This window comes from Oncorhynchus mykiss, chromosome 27 (genome assembly GCF_057628025.1).
Source record: "Oncorhynchus mykiss isolate SJ-2025 chromosome 27, ASM5762802v1, whole genome shotgun sequence".
NCBI classification, from domain to species: Eukaryota; Metazoa; Chordata; class Actinopteri; order Salmoniformes; family Salmonidae; genus Oncorhynchus; species Oncorhynchus mykiss.
Window position 1 is genome coordinate 7,190,686 of NC_143048.1, and position 13,660 is coordinate 7,204,345.

The 13,660-nt window shown below is 45.5% G+C and overlaps 1 protein-coding gene across 1 annotated transcript; it reads right to left on the reverse strand.

Annotated features, from left to right (window-relative positions):
- Positions 1 to 37: 37 nt before the first annotated feature.
- Positions 38 to 10,608, reverse strand: LOC110507410 (uncharacterized). Its single transcript, XM_021587394.3, has 3 exons — positions 9,829 to 10,608; positions 7,032 to 8,488; positions 38 to 4,769 (listed from the first exon to the last, which is right to left on the reverse strand). The coding sequence occupies exons 1-3, from the start codon at positions 10,518 to 10,520 to the stop codon at positions 4,078 to 4,080; spliced, it is 2,841 nt and encodes a 946-aa protein (XP_021443069.3). The 5' UTR covers positions 10,521 to 10,608; the 3' UTR covers positions 38 to 4,077.
- Positions 10,609 to 13,660: the final 3,052 nt, after the last annotated feature.

Sequence of the window (13,660 nt, forward strand, 5' to 3'; positions counted from 1 at the left end):
AAGCGTTCACATTTACAAAATTCACCCAAAACAAATGTATTCTAAATGTAGTTTATTAGAATCACAATAAAACTGTATATAAAAAATAAAATAACTTTAAGTACAAAACCAACCTCTCAAAAGAGGACAAAAGACATTAAATTCTAATAGTCCCTTTACTCGCTATTAAAAAGTACATTAAAAAAATTCATATCTTTGGATAACTCAGCTGAAGGTTGTGTGTGTGCGCACACGTGTCTGTGTGTGTGTGTGTGTGTGTGTAGGAGATTGTGCACAAACAGCCTTTGGAGCACCACACACTAAAAGAGAAAAACCACTACATGTAGACAAGGGTTGGGCTCATGGATAAACAAAACACACACACACACTCCTTTAGTGTCCAACTCATGCACAGTATCGTATACAAAAACCGCTCCGAACCAACAAAAAAAGTCCAAACACCAATAAAAAACAACTTGCAACATTCCTTTGGCACGTGAATGCTACAGGTATTAACATCCTATTCAGATTGTACGTGTATAATATCATTTGAGAAGTGGTGATGTCATCATTATCTACAGTAGTGGCCAAAAGTTGAGAATGACACAAATATTAATTTTCAAAGTCTGCTGACTCAGTTTGTATGATGGCAATTTGCATATACTCCAGAATGTTATGATGAGTGATCAGATGAATTGCAATTAATTGCAAAGTCCCTATTTGCCATGCAAATTAATGGAATCCCCCAAAATAACATTTCCACTGCATTTCAGCCCTGCCACAAAAGGACCAGTTGACATCATGTTGGTGATTCTCTCGTTAACACAGGTGTGAGTGTTGACAAGGCTGGAGATCACTCTGTCATGCTGATTGAGTTTGAATAACAGACTGGAAGCTTCAAATGGAAGGTGGTGCTTGGAATCATTGTTCTTCCTCTGTCAATCATTGTTACCTGCAAGGCAACATGTGGTGTCATCATTGCTTTGCACAAAAAGGGCTTCACAGGCAAGGATATTGCTGCCAGTAAGATTGCACCTAAATCAACCATTTATCGGATCATCAAGAACTTCAAGGAGAGCGGTTCAATTGTTGTGAAGAAGGCTTCAGGGCACCAAAGAAAGTCCAGCAAGCGCCAGGACCGTCTCCTAAAGTTGATTCAGTTGCGGGATCGGGGCACCACCAGTACAGAGCTTGCTCAAAAATGGCAGCAGGCAGGTGTGAGTGCATCTGCACGCACAGTGAGGCGAAGACTTTGAGGATGGCCTGGTGTCAAGAAGGGCAGCAAAGAAGCCACTTCTCTCCAGGAAAAACATCAGGGACAGACTGATATTCTGCAAAATGTACAGGGATTGGACTGCTGAGGACTGGGGTAAAGTCATTTGCTCATAATCCCCTTTCCGATTGTTTGGTACATCCGGAACAAATCTTGTCCGGAGAAGACAAGGTGAGCGCTACCATCAGTCATGTGTCATGCCAACAGTAAAGCATCCTGAGACCATTCATGTGTGGGGTTGCTTCTCAGCCAAGGAGGTGGGCTCACTCACAATTTTGCCTAAGAACACAACCATGAAAAAAGAATGGTACCAACACATCCTCTGAGAGCAACTTCTCCCAACCATCCAGGGACAGTTTGGTGACGAACAATGCCTTTTCCAGCATGATAGTTATCACTTTTGCCTTATGGCAAGGTGCTCCAAGTGGCTCAGGGAACAAAACATTGATATTTTGGGTCCATGACCAGGAAACTCCCCAGACCTTAATCCCTTTGAGAACTTGTGGTCAATCCTCAAGAGGCAGGTGGACAAACAAAAACCCAAATTATGACAAATGCCAAGCATTGATTATACAAGAATGAGCGCCCATCAGTCAGGATGTGGCCCAGAAGTTAATTGACAGCATGCCAGGGCGGATTGCAGAGGTCTTGAAAAAGAACAGTCAACACTGCAAATATTGACTCTTTGCATCAACTGCATGTAATTGTCAATAAAAGCCATTGACACTTATGAAATGCTTGTAATTATACTTCAGTATTCCACAGTAACATCTGACAAAAATATCTAAAAGACACTGAAGCAGCAAACCTGGTGAAAATGTATATGTGTCATTCTCTCAACTTTTGGCCACGACTGTACACATTCTGAGACTGTACAACCAGCCAGCCCCTGGGAAGGTCCATTGATGCATTTTCCTTTGTCCAATTTCCTCATGGACGGCTCGTTTTTTCATTCAAAGCTACTACTAGAAAATGATTGATACATGCTTTAAATACACAAACAAAAACATACAGTTGGGAGTGACACTGAAGAGTAGTGTTGTTGTACCGTTGGCCAGAGAACTAATTGCTATTTGTGCTGTGGTTGTGGAGAGATGGTGAGTATTTTAAAGTTTATGGCGAGAACATCTGCACCACGTCTCGCTGGATAGCATTCCATTCTAGGAGTCCTGCCGCCTGCTCTCAGGGCTTCATGACTCACTGTTGCTGATATCAGGATAAACAGAGGCTGCCTGAAACTTAACCAGCTGATTCGACCTATCCCGTCCCCTTCAGAACAGTGAGCGCAATTAGTCAAGAACAGAGCAAAGGCAGCAGGTTTTCAGAATAGAATTTGGCCATCGCCAAAGACGTAAAACATGACAAGGACGAAAATGTGCAAAACGTACAGTGAGGAGGGAGATCTCAATGGTTATTATGTCATGGTAGGCGTTAAGTCACGCTAAACGAGCAACTGCCGCGCAACAGAGTACTAGATTACGTTTCTCTGGAGTTCAAGAGGGTTAAGGGTTATCACAAAACTCACATTCAACATCAATGTGGGAAGTAGCTTGTATCAATGGTGCTTACATTTTGTGAAGAGTAGAACACATTCTTCACTTTGAAGATAAAAGGCAAGAAAACTGGCCCGCCAACCTCAGCAACTGGATAATAAGGCACTTACTAGGTCTAGATCAAACCCATACAAGTAATATAAGAACACAATATTTTTTTTTTGTCATTCATAGACGCAATATACAATGTAGTGTACGATTGTGGCGCATTCAACTGGAAATATCCAACAATGTGATCAGGCGTTTTGTAGTGCACGCGCATGAGATTTCATAGTGTATAAAAAGGCTTGTCTTTAATAAAAGCTTGGTCTATCCCAATTAGACTTGCTTACATACTGCTTGTAATACATGTCATATCTGTGTCACATGGTCATATTTACACGAGGAACATGCATTGATTGCATAGAGTAAAAAAATAAAAAATAAAAAAAGAAATCTCAGGGGACTCCCATTTCCTCCTACATACCTCAGATGCGATAGCGCTTAGCATTTATACCAAAATGTAGTTAAATGATGAGCCGGCGCCCTTGATGCGGTGACACTGGTGACCAGTTTTGACAGAGAGGGGTACACAGTCCATCTCAAAGCTAGAAGTCCGGGGTCTCTGGTGCCACTGTCAGTCCACTCTCTGTAGCCTTCACCGAGGCCAAACCGTGCAATACTCGGCAGCACTCAAAACTACACCAACACTAGAGTGAGCAGCCAGCCATGCAGAACCACCAACTCAACAGGACTGAACGCTCGTCTGTGTCTGCATTTGACTGTGTTTAGAGACTTAAGACAGAGCCTGGCCGTGGCATACTGCTCAACCAACACCACATATAAAACCCAAGGCATTCATTCCCTTGTAGTACAAATAGTCTTGGCTGAAACGCACGTCTGTGCACAAAAGTAGCAGAATGTCCTTACAAATAAACGTTGTGCTCTGACTGGACACAGGAAGGGCTCTGGGCTTATGGAAGGCAGATGAGTGCTTAAATTGTGGAGACTAAGCAGTGGACAGTTGAGTAACACAAATCAGGGAATAGGCTAGCCTGTATGAAAGGCCATCCTCCAGGTCATTCCGCGTTGCATACAATCAGCCTATCCCATGACGGTTTATCCAAGGGATCATCGGCAGAGGATTTATTTAGTCAAAGCACCTTTCTCTTACGAGTCAAAGCCTGTCCACTCCTCAATGCAAACCTAGCCAGGGGAGCACTGAGGTCAGACAAACAAAACCTTCCAGATTGTTCTGTAACAGTTTGTGGTGGTGTGGGCTGGGGGACTGGATTACAGCCCCAACCCATCATCCACAGGGACTGATTGTAGCTGGGTGAGGATCTTGGGGTCTCCATCCATCTCCACTGGGTCCCCCAATGGCGACCCCCTGTCCACATCCTGTTCTGGAGAGGTGCTGCCTAGTAGCAGGGCCTCGCCTCCAGGTAGGTCCAGCAGAGGCGGGTCCTCGGGCAGATCTCCCTTCCCACGGACGTCAAACATAGTCAGGCTGGCAGAGGTGGAGAGGGGGACAGGGCTCCAGGTGGTGTGGGAGAGCTGAGTGGTGGGGGTCACTCCACTGCACATGGGGCTGAGCGAGAGCATGCTCTCTGGGGTGAGGGCATTGGGAGGGGTGTGGGTGGCAGAGAGGTCCAGGGTGTGTGGGGAGGTGGTGGAGTGGGGCTGGTTGGTGGGGACACCCATCTCAGGAGTGCAGTAGAGCGGAGAGGAGTTGATGAAGCAGAGGGGGGATGTCTGGAGGGTGTTGGACGTTGGGACGGAGGTGGAGACTGGGAGGAGGGTAGGTGTAGGTTGGATTACAGGGTTGAGGGTGAGTCCAGGGCCTACTCCGTTGGTGTGGTGGTTAGAAGCCTCAGGGACGGGTTTCATGGGCAGGCTGCCGAACTGGATGCCAGCTGGGATAGTTAGGATCAGCTTGCCGTTCTGGTAACTCAGGATGGGGCTTCCACCATAGAGGAGATTCCCTACAGGACAGAGGAGAGGTGGAAGTGGAGGAATTAGTAGGGAAGTAGTAGTGGGAAATATGTTAGCATTTCATCAACCAACAATGACATAGCTATATTTTCCCTAAAAAGCAAATGACTCAATAATGTCAGACACTCGGAGAAGACTGACTGCCAATAGCACAGTAGGAGGCCATTCTCTTGTTAGAACAAAAAGACACCTCTTGTTGCGTACCGACGAACTTGACGTTCTTCACGACTTGAATCTGAGACGATCAGAGAGCACAAACCCCCTGTAGGGAAGCCAAAAAGACAACTCTGGGTAGCTGCAGTTCAACATGGCAACCGGAGTATGGGCGAGTGGATGTGTGGTAAGAGAATCAGCTAATTGGGCAGATTTGTTGCCACTAAAGACCATTTCGCGTGGCTGATTGGGCTGCACGACGAGTCGATAAGCCAGCGACCAGTGCACCGGTGTTGTATGGACATGCCAGCCAACCTGAGACCTGCCCATGATACCACGGTCGCGTCACCGGCGGTAGCTAACGTGGCCACTTTTTTCCCCTTCCATGATTTTATTTTAATTAGGATAGTAACCTACACATGGTATAACTAATATTGATAACCATCTAGATGTCACCTTGAAACATGCACATACAGTCCAGATCAGGGGTATTCAACTCTTACCCTATGAGATCTGGAGCCTGATGGTTTTCTGTTCTTCCTGATAATTAATTGCACACACCTGATGTCCCAGGTCTAAAATCAGTCCCTGATTAGAGGGGAGCAATGAAAACATGCAGTGGAACTGGCTTCGAAGTCCAGGGACCTAGGTAATGGGGAGGGCATAAACAGCAACAACACCGGGACACAGTGCCCTTTGCTCCCGCTTGACAAGCATTACTGTCCGGCAATGGCGTGGGAAGTAGCTCCCTAGTATCAGGTTGACAGTCACAGTAAGCACGCGCATACAACGCATGAAGCAACAGTACACCCATCACCAGTACTTTAAAAAACTAAATAAACAAATCGTCAGGTAGAATTGATAATATACAATTAATGTAGAACTGCCAGTGAAATACTACTCAGATTCATCCTCTAGCTTCAAAATAGAAGTCCAAACTCTTGCGATAGCGTAGCTCAATCTACAGTAGTTGTGGGGTAAGGAATGGAAGTAAAAAAAAAATTAAAACACCACTCAATCAAAAAAACGTCTAACCTATAGCAGAGCACTTCACACACCCACTAATTTCCTTAACACACCCACACTCGCCATATTGGGATGCAGCTCCCACCTTCTCCGAAAAAGGAGGATCAACAGAAGACAAGGAAAAAAGGCACCTTTTCCTGGTGACATCAATCCCACGTTAGCTTGCTAACTGAGCCAGGCAGTCACACAACACTTCATATGAAACACATTGGGTGGTAAAGTGCAGCACAATACACATAACACTAGCTGCTTTACCAAGCTAGCTATCTAGCTAGCACTTTATCATGACTCTCAGTTCCATTACACAGCTGCATGGCTCTGTACAAAACTGCTATAGTAAATGTACTGTATCATTTTGATTTGAAGGACTCTTTCTCGCTGATGAAATATAAGGGTCATATGTTTCAAAAAGCCATATTGCAAGCGATGATTATTGACTTTTCTAAACCTTAAAACACAGTGCCCGGGATTGTAGTTCACAAAGTATTCGTAGGCGAAGCAAATGGCTGACAACTAAGGAGAAGCCAGAATGCTGCCTAGAGTTTGTGAACTAGCCATCTAGCAAGATGATGAATAAATCACTTCATTCACTCTCCACTATCCCATACTGCCAGTGCCAGTTCCATTGCTAGCTAACATTAGCTAAACAGTTAGGATAACCATTTGCCAGTTAGCACAACAAAGCTAGCTAGCTACTGCACTGATTGTTGACGGCTAACAGTCAGCTACTTCATTCAAAAACAAATCCATGTTGATTTAATGACCTATAATGTTGCTAGCTACTTAAGTTATCTAGTTGTTGTTACTAGCCAGATGGCCACATGGGCTTACTACAAATTCTAGCTAGCTCGCTAGCAATAACATTAGCACACCTTGATAGTTAGCTAACATTAGCTATCAAGCAAAAGCCAAACAAAGCTTAAAAAAGCTACCGCCACCTTGTGGCCTGGAGTATTTTAACGATCTGATCAGCGGTTGATCGATATGATGTGAACAACAAAAAGTTGAATGCCGACAGTACCTAAGTACCAATCGGCAGTCAGTCTTCTCAGTGTGTCCAAGTCTTAAGTTACCTGGCGAGGCGGAGGGGAGCTGAATGACCCCGGAGTTGAGGAGCTGGACACCAGGAGCCATGCTGGTCGGGGGGACTACAGTCTGGAGGGGTCCCAGCTGGTTTATCCTGAAGGGCCCCTGAGTCATCCCACCTCCAGGGGCCGAGGTTAGGATCTGGAAGGCTCCACCAGATCCAGATAGAGAAGGGGTGGACGGGCCCACCTGAGGGAAGGAGAGTTGTCCCGTGGAGGAGACAGGCACCAGCTGGGGCAGGGAGAGGGGAACCAACTGGCCTGGGATTGTCTCTTTGGACTGAGAGATGATCTGGTGATGGCCTAGTGGGGACTGGATCTGGGTCAGAGTGGGGATGGTAGCTGAGGTCTGTTCACCCAGCTGGAGTGTGAGTCCCTGGGGGAGCTGTCCGTTGGGGAGCTGGGAAAGGGAGAGGATGGTGGTTCCCTCTCCCAACGTAGAGGAACTAGTATGATGCTGGGGGAGGGGTTGGGCGAGGCGGGGGGCAATGTTCAGAGTCTGGTGGGCCTGGAACTGGGAGAGGGTGCCCTGGGGGAGAGAGGAGGTGAGGGGGGACACCGGGATTAACTGGGGACACTGGGACACCTGGCCTCCAGGTGTGTGTTGGACCAGTTGGGATACGGGGACACCCTGGATGGAGGGCACCACCTGAGGCAGGGAGAATACCTGTGGGGTGGAGTAGCTGTAGGAGGACACCACCTGGCAGATGGAGCTGGAGGGGGTGAGCTGAGAACCAGCCGTGGCAAACACCACATACTCCCCCTGCTGGCTGGGGAGGCCCACTACAGGGCTGGAGATGACCACACCCGGAGAGGACATAGAGACCGGAAGGGTGAGGGTGTCGGAGAGGCAGCCATTTTGAGTCAGAACCAGGGAGGAAAGGGAGGTGGGGGAGAATGTTGAGGGGGAAGACAAGGAGGAAGGAGAGACTGTCTGGATGTCCTCGGCTTTGAGAACCATCCCCTCTGGGACATTGATGAAGTCCAGGGTGGGGATGGTTGAGGGGTTCGTCAGGCTTACATTGTCCGTCTTAAGATCCTCTGTCAGAGGGAGGGAGATGGCAGAGCTGGGCTGGGCCTCCATGGCCATAACCCCCTGGCCCTCAAGACCCATATCCTCACTGCTCTTGGATATGACCTGCGCTCCATTGAAGAGCAGAGGTGAGTTAGCCGATATGGGGCTGAGGGTAACCGTGTGACCATCGCTCAGGGTCAGCCCGTTGATGATGACGCCACCCCCTGCCCCGGAGATCAGGGAGCCCCCGTTGATGAGTAAGGGGTGGGAGGCGGTGAGGAACCCACCTGCCCCGTTGAGGAAGAGCTGGCCTCCAGTGCTGCAGGGGGTGCCAGAGAGGGAGATGGAGGCTGTGGAGCCCACAATGTCCTCTGGTTTGTCTGAGATGTCATCACCCTCATCGTCTGTGCTGTGGTTACCATCGGACTCACTGACAAAACACAGGGGAGGAGCAGAGGAGAAAGATAGGGTGAGTGAACCGTGGTGTGAGAGAGACAATGAACAGAGACAGCATATGGAAGAAGGGGGAGTAGGCAAGGATTGCATGATAGATGGCATGGAAAAAGAGGAGAAATGGATTTAAATGTTACAACACATGGTAGGTCAATAACAGTCAGTGAATCTCCTCTGATCCTATGGTTTACACAGTATGTGATGTGTATGTCCTCAACTATCCTGGTGCACTAAAGCAGTACGGTTAACACAGTCCCCCAGCCGCCCACTGCCCATAGAGAAGATAAAGACAGGACTGCATGGGGGATGATTGGCATTCTTTTTTTTTTTCTTTTTTATCTCCACACACACACCTTCCTCTCTACACATATGGTAATAAAGTACATCAACAACTGACACATTGAAAACCCAATTTCCTGTGTAGCTGTGCTGCATTTAAGCTGCCAACCTCCCTGGCCAAAGCGAGTGTACTGTAGCCTGTAGTCCTGCAGTAAAATAAAACAACGTTTTTGGGGTTTAAAATGTGCACAGGAGAGCTGAATACATTTGAAAGGTTTTAGATATATTTCCTCCTTTTGTTTCCCAGCATCAACACCATTTCCTCTATGTTCGCTCCCGCTCCCCCAGCGGTGCAGAGCATCGGCAGCGCGCCGAGGTCCGTCGGGAGACTTTGCGGTGCAGGATTTCAGGAAACTTGAGCCACAATGGGCGCCCGGATCTCACATTTCACAACAAAGCAACATGCTCTTGCTCCCAATCGTGCTCTCTAAGACATGTGTGGCGTTATCACTGTCAGAGTTCATGCGCAGATTGATGTAGTTACTGCAGGGATTGATGGAATTTGATTGAAATATGCTGAACATTAACCGTAGTTGAGATCAACCGCACAGTCGAGCCCATTCTTTAGAAAAGTCTGCATTACATAGAACATGTTTGGAACACTAAAATAATATTGCCGCTGACAGATCCATTTAGGTAAGAATTGGTTACCACGTTAGGCTACTTTCTAGCGCTCACTCCTACTCATATGAGCAGGAGAATCTCGGTGAACATTGTTTATGAGTCAAATAAAATTAAATATTAGAACAGCGTGTGTGTGTGCGGTGTACAGCAGTATAGGCTATATTAACTCCCATAGTCTGCCTGCCCCTAACAATAAACAACTATGCAAATGACACTACATACAAACGTTTTATTTTAAGAGGAACCATTTTGACATTGATCTTTGACATGCAATCGTGTATGAAACGTTGTTTCAAATAAAGGTTTTCATGGGGTACGTGGTAACAAGATGTATAAAAAGAATGCATAGCCTACCTTTTGCTGTTGGTACCGGACGGGGTTCGGTCTCTCTGCCGTCGGTTCTTGAACCAATTGCTAACTTGCGTGAGGGAGAGTCCAGTCACTTTGGCCAAGTTTTTCTTCTCGTCTGGAGTGGGATACCTGTTGCCTTTGTAACACTCTTTCAGTGCATTGCGAGACTTCTCTTTGAAACAATACACAGTCTCCTCTCCATCCCAGATTGTTTTCGGCAGGGGAAACTTCTTCCGAAGCCGATACTTGTCCACGGCGCCCAGGCTACGACCTCGGGACCTCTCCGCCTCCTTGTAGCGCGCCTGTAAGTAGAGGTCCTGCAGGAACCCATGGTTGCTGGGGTGGAAGTCGTGGCTTTCCAATATTGCGTACAGCTCCTTGAATTCTTCCCGGTGGAAAGCGACTAGTGCCTGGGCCTTGAGCAGCGTCTCGTTGCCACGTAGCAGCTCGGCCGAAGGAGGGATGGTTGATAGGAATCTCCACAGGCGATCCACATTGCCCGCCTGTAGAAGGGCTTCGCACAGACATGCTACTTGATCTGTCGAAAAGCTGAGCGCCGAGTTCTGGAAAGTTTTGAGCAATTGTTCTGAAACTTCATCCGGATCCGTCTCCTCTTTTACCAGAGCGGCCTCTTGGGTAGACTCCTCCGTGCTATTCTCGGATTGTTCTGCAGACTCCAAAGACAAGGAAGCCATTTTTAGTTTGAACTTTTTTCTTTTAGTTCCTCCTCCCTCCCCTGCACGCTCTCTCTCTCTCTTCTATTCTCCGTGGACGAGTGTCTGCCACAGCTACACGCGTCACACACGCCCCTAACCTCGTCAATCTCCCATTCGAAGATTCATTATAGCACTGCCTGTTCAATACCTTTTTTATTAGGCTACTGGTAGATAAATGTTATTGCTTAATTCAAGATTGAACATTCACATTATTTTGTTGACAATCTGATGTTGTTATCAGATTGTACTAAATAGGCCTACAGCCTTCTTTTTTTTCCAGCAAACACTTTTCAGCCTGTCTCATGAGGATCAGGATTTGCTAGGGCCAGGCGATGTGGTGGGTAAGTATTTCAGATGAGCTGAATGCTGACAGCTGTGGTATATTTAAGCAAATAGGCAAGGGGGGGTGTGGTATATGGGAAATATACCACTGCTAAGGGCTGTGTCCAGGCAAGACTTATTGCTTCACATCTACAGTGCATTCGGAAAGTATTCAGACCCCTCCACTTTTCCCACATTTTGTTACGTTACAGCCTTATTCTAAAAGGTTAATATTTTTTTCCCTCATCAATCTACACACAATACTCCATAATGACAAAATGAAAACATTTTTTTTGAAATGTTAGCAATGTGTATATAAAAAAACAAAACAGAAATAGCTTATTTACATAAGATTTCAGACCGTTTGCTTTGAGACTCGAAATTGAGCTCAGGTGCAGTGGCTACCCATCATTCAGGGCAGGTTTTTACCATAAAAAATATATATATATAAATGAAATAATTTCTTGTAAAAAAAATATATATATATGTTGCCTGTTTGCATGTTATTTTGGCATTAATACGTGTCACATATCAGTTTGCAAACAATGTAATGAAAAATATATACAGTTGAAGTCAGAAGTTTACATACACTTATGTTGGAGTTGTTAAGACTTGTTTTTCAACCACTCCACAAATTTCTTGTTAACAAACTATAGTTTTGGCAAGTCAGTTAGGACATCTACTTGTGCATGACATGAGTAATTCTTCCAACATTTGTTAATAGACAGATTATTTCACTTATAATTTACCATATCACAATTCCAGTGGGTCAGAAGTTTACATACACTAAGTTGACTGTGCCTTAAAACAGCTTGGAAAATTCCAGAAAATGATGTCATGGCTTTAGAAGCTTCTGATAGGCTAATTGACATCATCCGAGTCAATTGGAGGTGTTCCTGTGGATGAATTTCAAGGCCTACCTTCAAACTCAGTGCATCTTTGCTTGACATCATGGGAAAATCAAAATAAATCAGCCAAGACATCAGAAAAAAATTGTAGACCTCCACAAGTCTGGTTCATCCTTGGGAGCAATTTCCAAATGCCTGAAGGTACCATTTTGATCTGTACAAACAATAGTACGCAAGTATAAACACCATGGGACCACTCAGCCGTCATACCGCTCAGGAAGGAGTCTCCTAGAGATTAACATACTTTGGTGTGAAAAGTGCAAATCAATCCCAGAACAACAGCAAAGGACCTTGTGAAGATGCTGGAGGAAACTGGTACAAAAGTATCTATAGCCACAGTAAAACGAGTCCTATATCGATATAACCTGAAAGGCCGCTCAGCAAGGAATAAGCCACTGCTCCAAAACCACCATAAAAAAGCCAGACTACAGTTTGCAACTGCACATGGGGACAAAGATCGTACTTTTTGGAGAAATGTGGAGAAATTTCACATGAACAGTTGATTGAGCAGGATCAGCTCTTGCCATCTCTAAGATAGTTCTACTGGTGAACTCGGCCCTGCACCGCCTCTGTCTGTGTTCTGTTTGTTCTTTCTTTGCTGTGTGTTTAGACTTTGGATGCTTGATAGTTGTCTCTCCAGTTCCTCAGCGGGCATCTGAATGGGCACCTCTTGTTTCTTTATGCAAATACTCTCAGTGCAACACACACGCATACACACCATGATGTGAATGTTTTAGAGTTAAACTATGCAGAATTGTTATGTTCATTGAAAAGTACCCATCATTCTGACAGTGGGGTTGGCTCAAGAGCTAGTTTGTCTAAATAGAAGAATATCAGACAATGTGCGCATTTGTGACTTTTACGAGTTCCCCGGAGAATGAAGAGTGTGACCAGGTGAGAGAGATGGTATGTGTGTGTGTGTGTGTGTGTGTGTGTGTGTGTGTGTGTGTGTGTGTGTGTGTGTGTGTGTGTGTGTGTGTGTGTGTGTGTGTGTGTGTGTGTGTGTGTGTGAGAGAGAGAGAGAGCGCTGTGACCTACTGTGAACAGCAGCACGTACACCTGGATGTGCAGACAGACAGAGTGTAATGAGGCAAGGCCAAACACCCCATCTCAGCTTGAAACAGGAATGTAAACTTTTCATCTGGGGGTGGGGGTAGTGGGGAAGCTGTCTGTCTTCTGGCTGCACCCCATACTCCTTTCTGTGATCTTTTATTTTCTTCTCTCAGTCCTAAATTCTAATTTGATGCACAGATGTTATTTTATGTTCCTGTCTGATCCATTTATTTCCCATTCATAAATCAATGAGTAGATATTGGAGTAGACAACCATTATATGTCAAAGGCAAGGCCTGGTAATAACTTTTCAAAGGTAACCATGTGTCTCTTTCTCCCTGTGATTAATATGTCACAGAGCAGTGAGCACCTTAGCATGGAAGGACAATTTTATCTCATTCCACACTTGACAAAATAAAAATAAATGTGTTTTTTAAAATTAAATCAACAGACTAACTTTACAATCATTCAATGCGCTAATACAACATGCTCTTATCACAATTGAACATTGTTTGTAACAATGTATATAGCTAACGTTGCATGACTTTGTTACAAAAGTAACAATATGGGCTTTATACCATGGTTTAATGGCGCGACTACGTGGATACAGTTGGTACTTCCATAATTTGGGTGTGGCACTTTCACCAAAACCCCGTTTTAATTCCAACATTGACGATTGGTTACTAATCATGAAAGTCCCCCTCCGTCAACATCATTGGCACCCAAAATGCATTTCTTTCTGTTACGACGTCTTAGAAATGTGCTACCCAATTGGTCAACCTAGATACCCACACGACATTTTAACGACATGACTGGTTCACTGTGTTTGTGGGCGGGT

Bases quoted from the DNA above. Each gene is read 5' to 3' on its own strand.
- LOC110507410 (XM_021587394.3), bottom strand. From the start codon at position 10,520: ATGGCTTCCTTGTCTTTGGAGTCTGCAGAACAATCCGAGAATAGCACG. The intron at 8,489-9,828 runs GTAGGCTATGCA...GTGTTTTGTCAG, and splicing joins TCCGGTACCAACAGCAAAAG to TGAGTCCGATGGTAACCACA. The intron at 4,770-7,031 runs GTAACTTAAGAC...TCTGTCCTGTAG, and splicing joins GCTCCCCTCCGCCTCGCCAG to GGAATCTCCTCTATGGTGGA.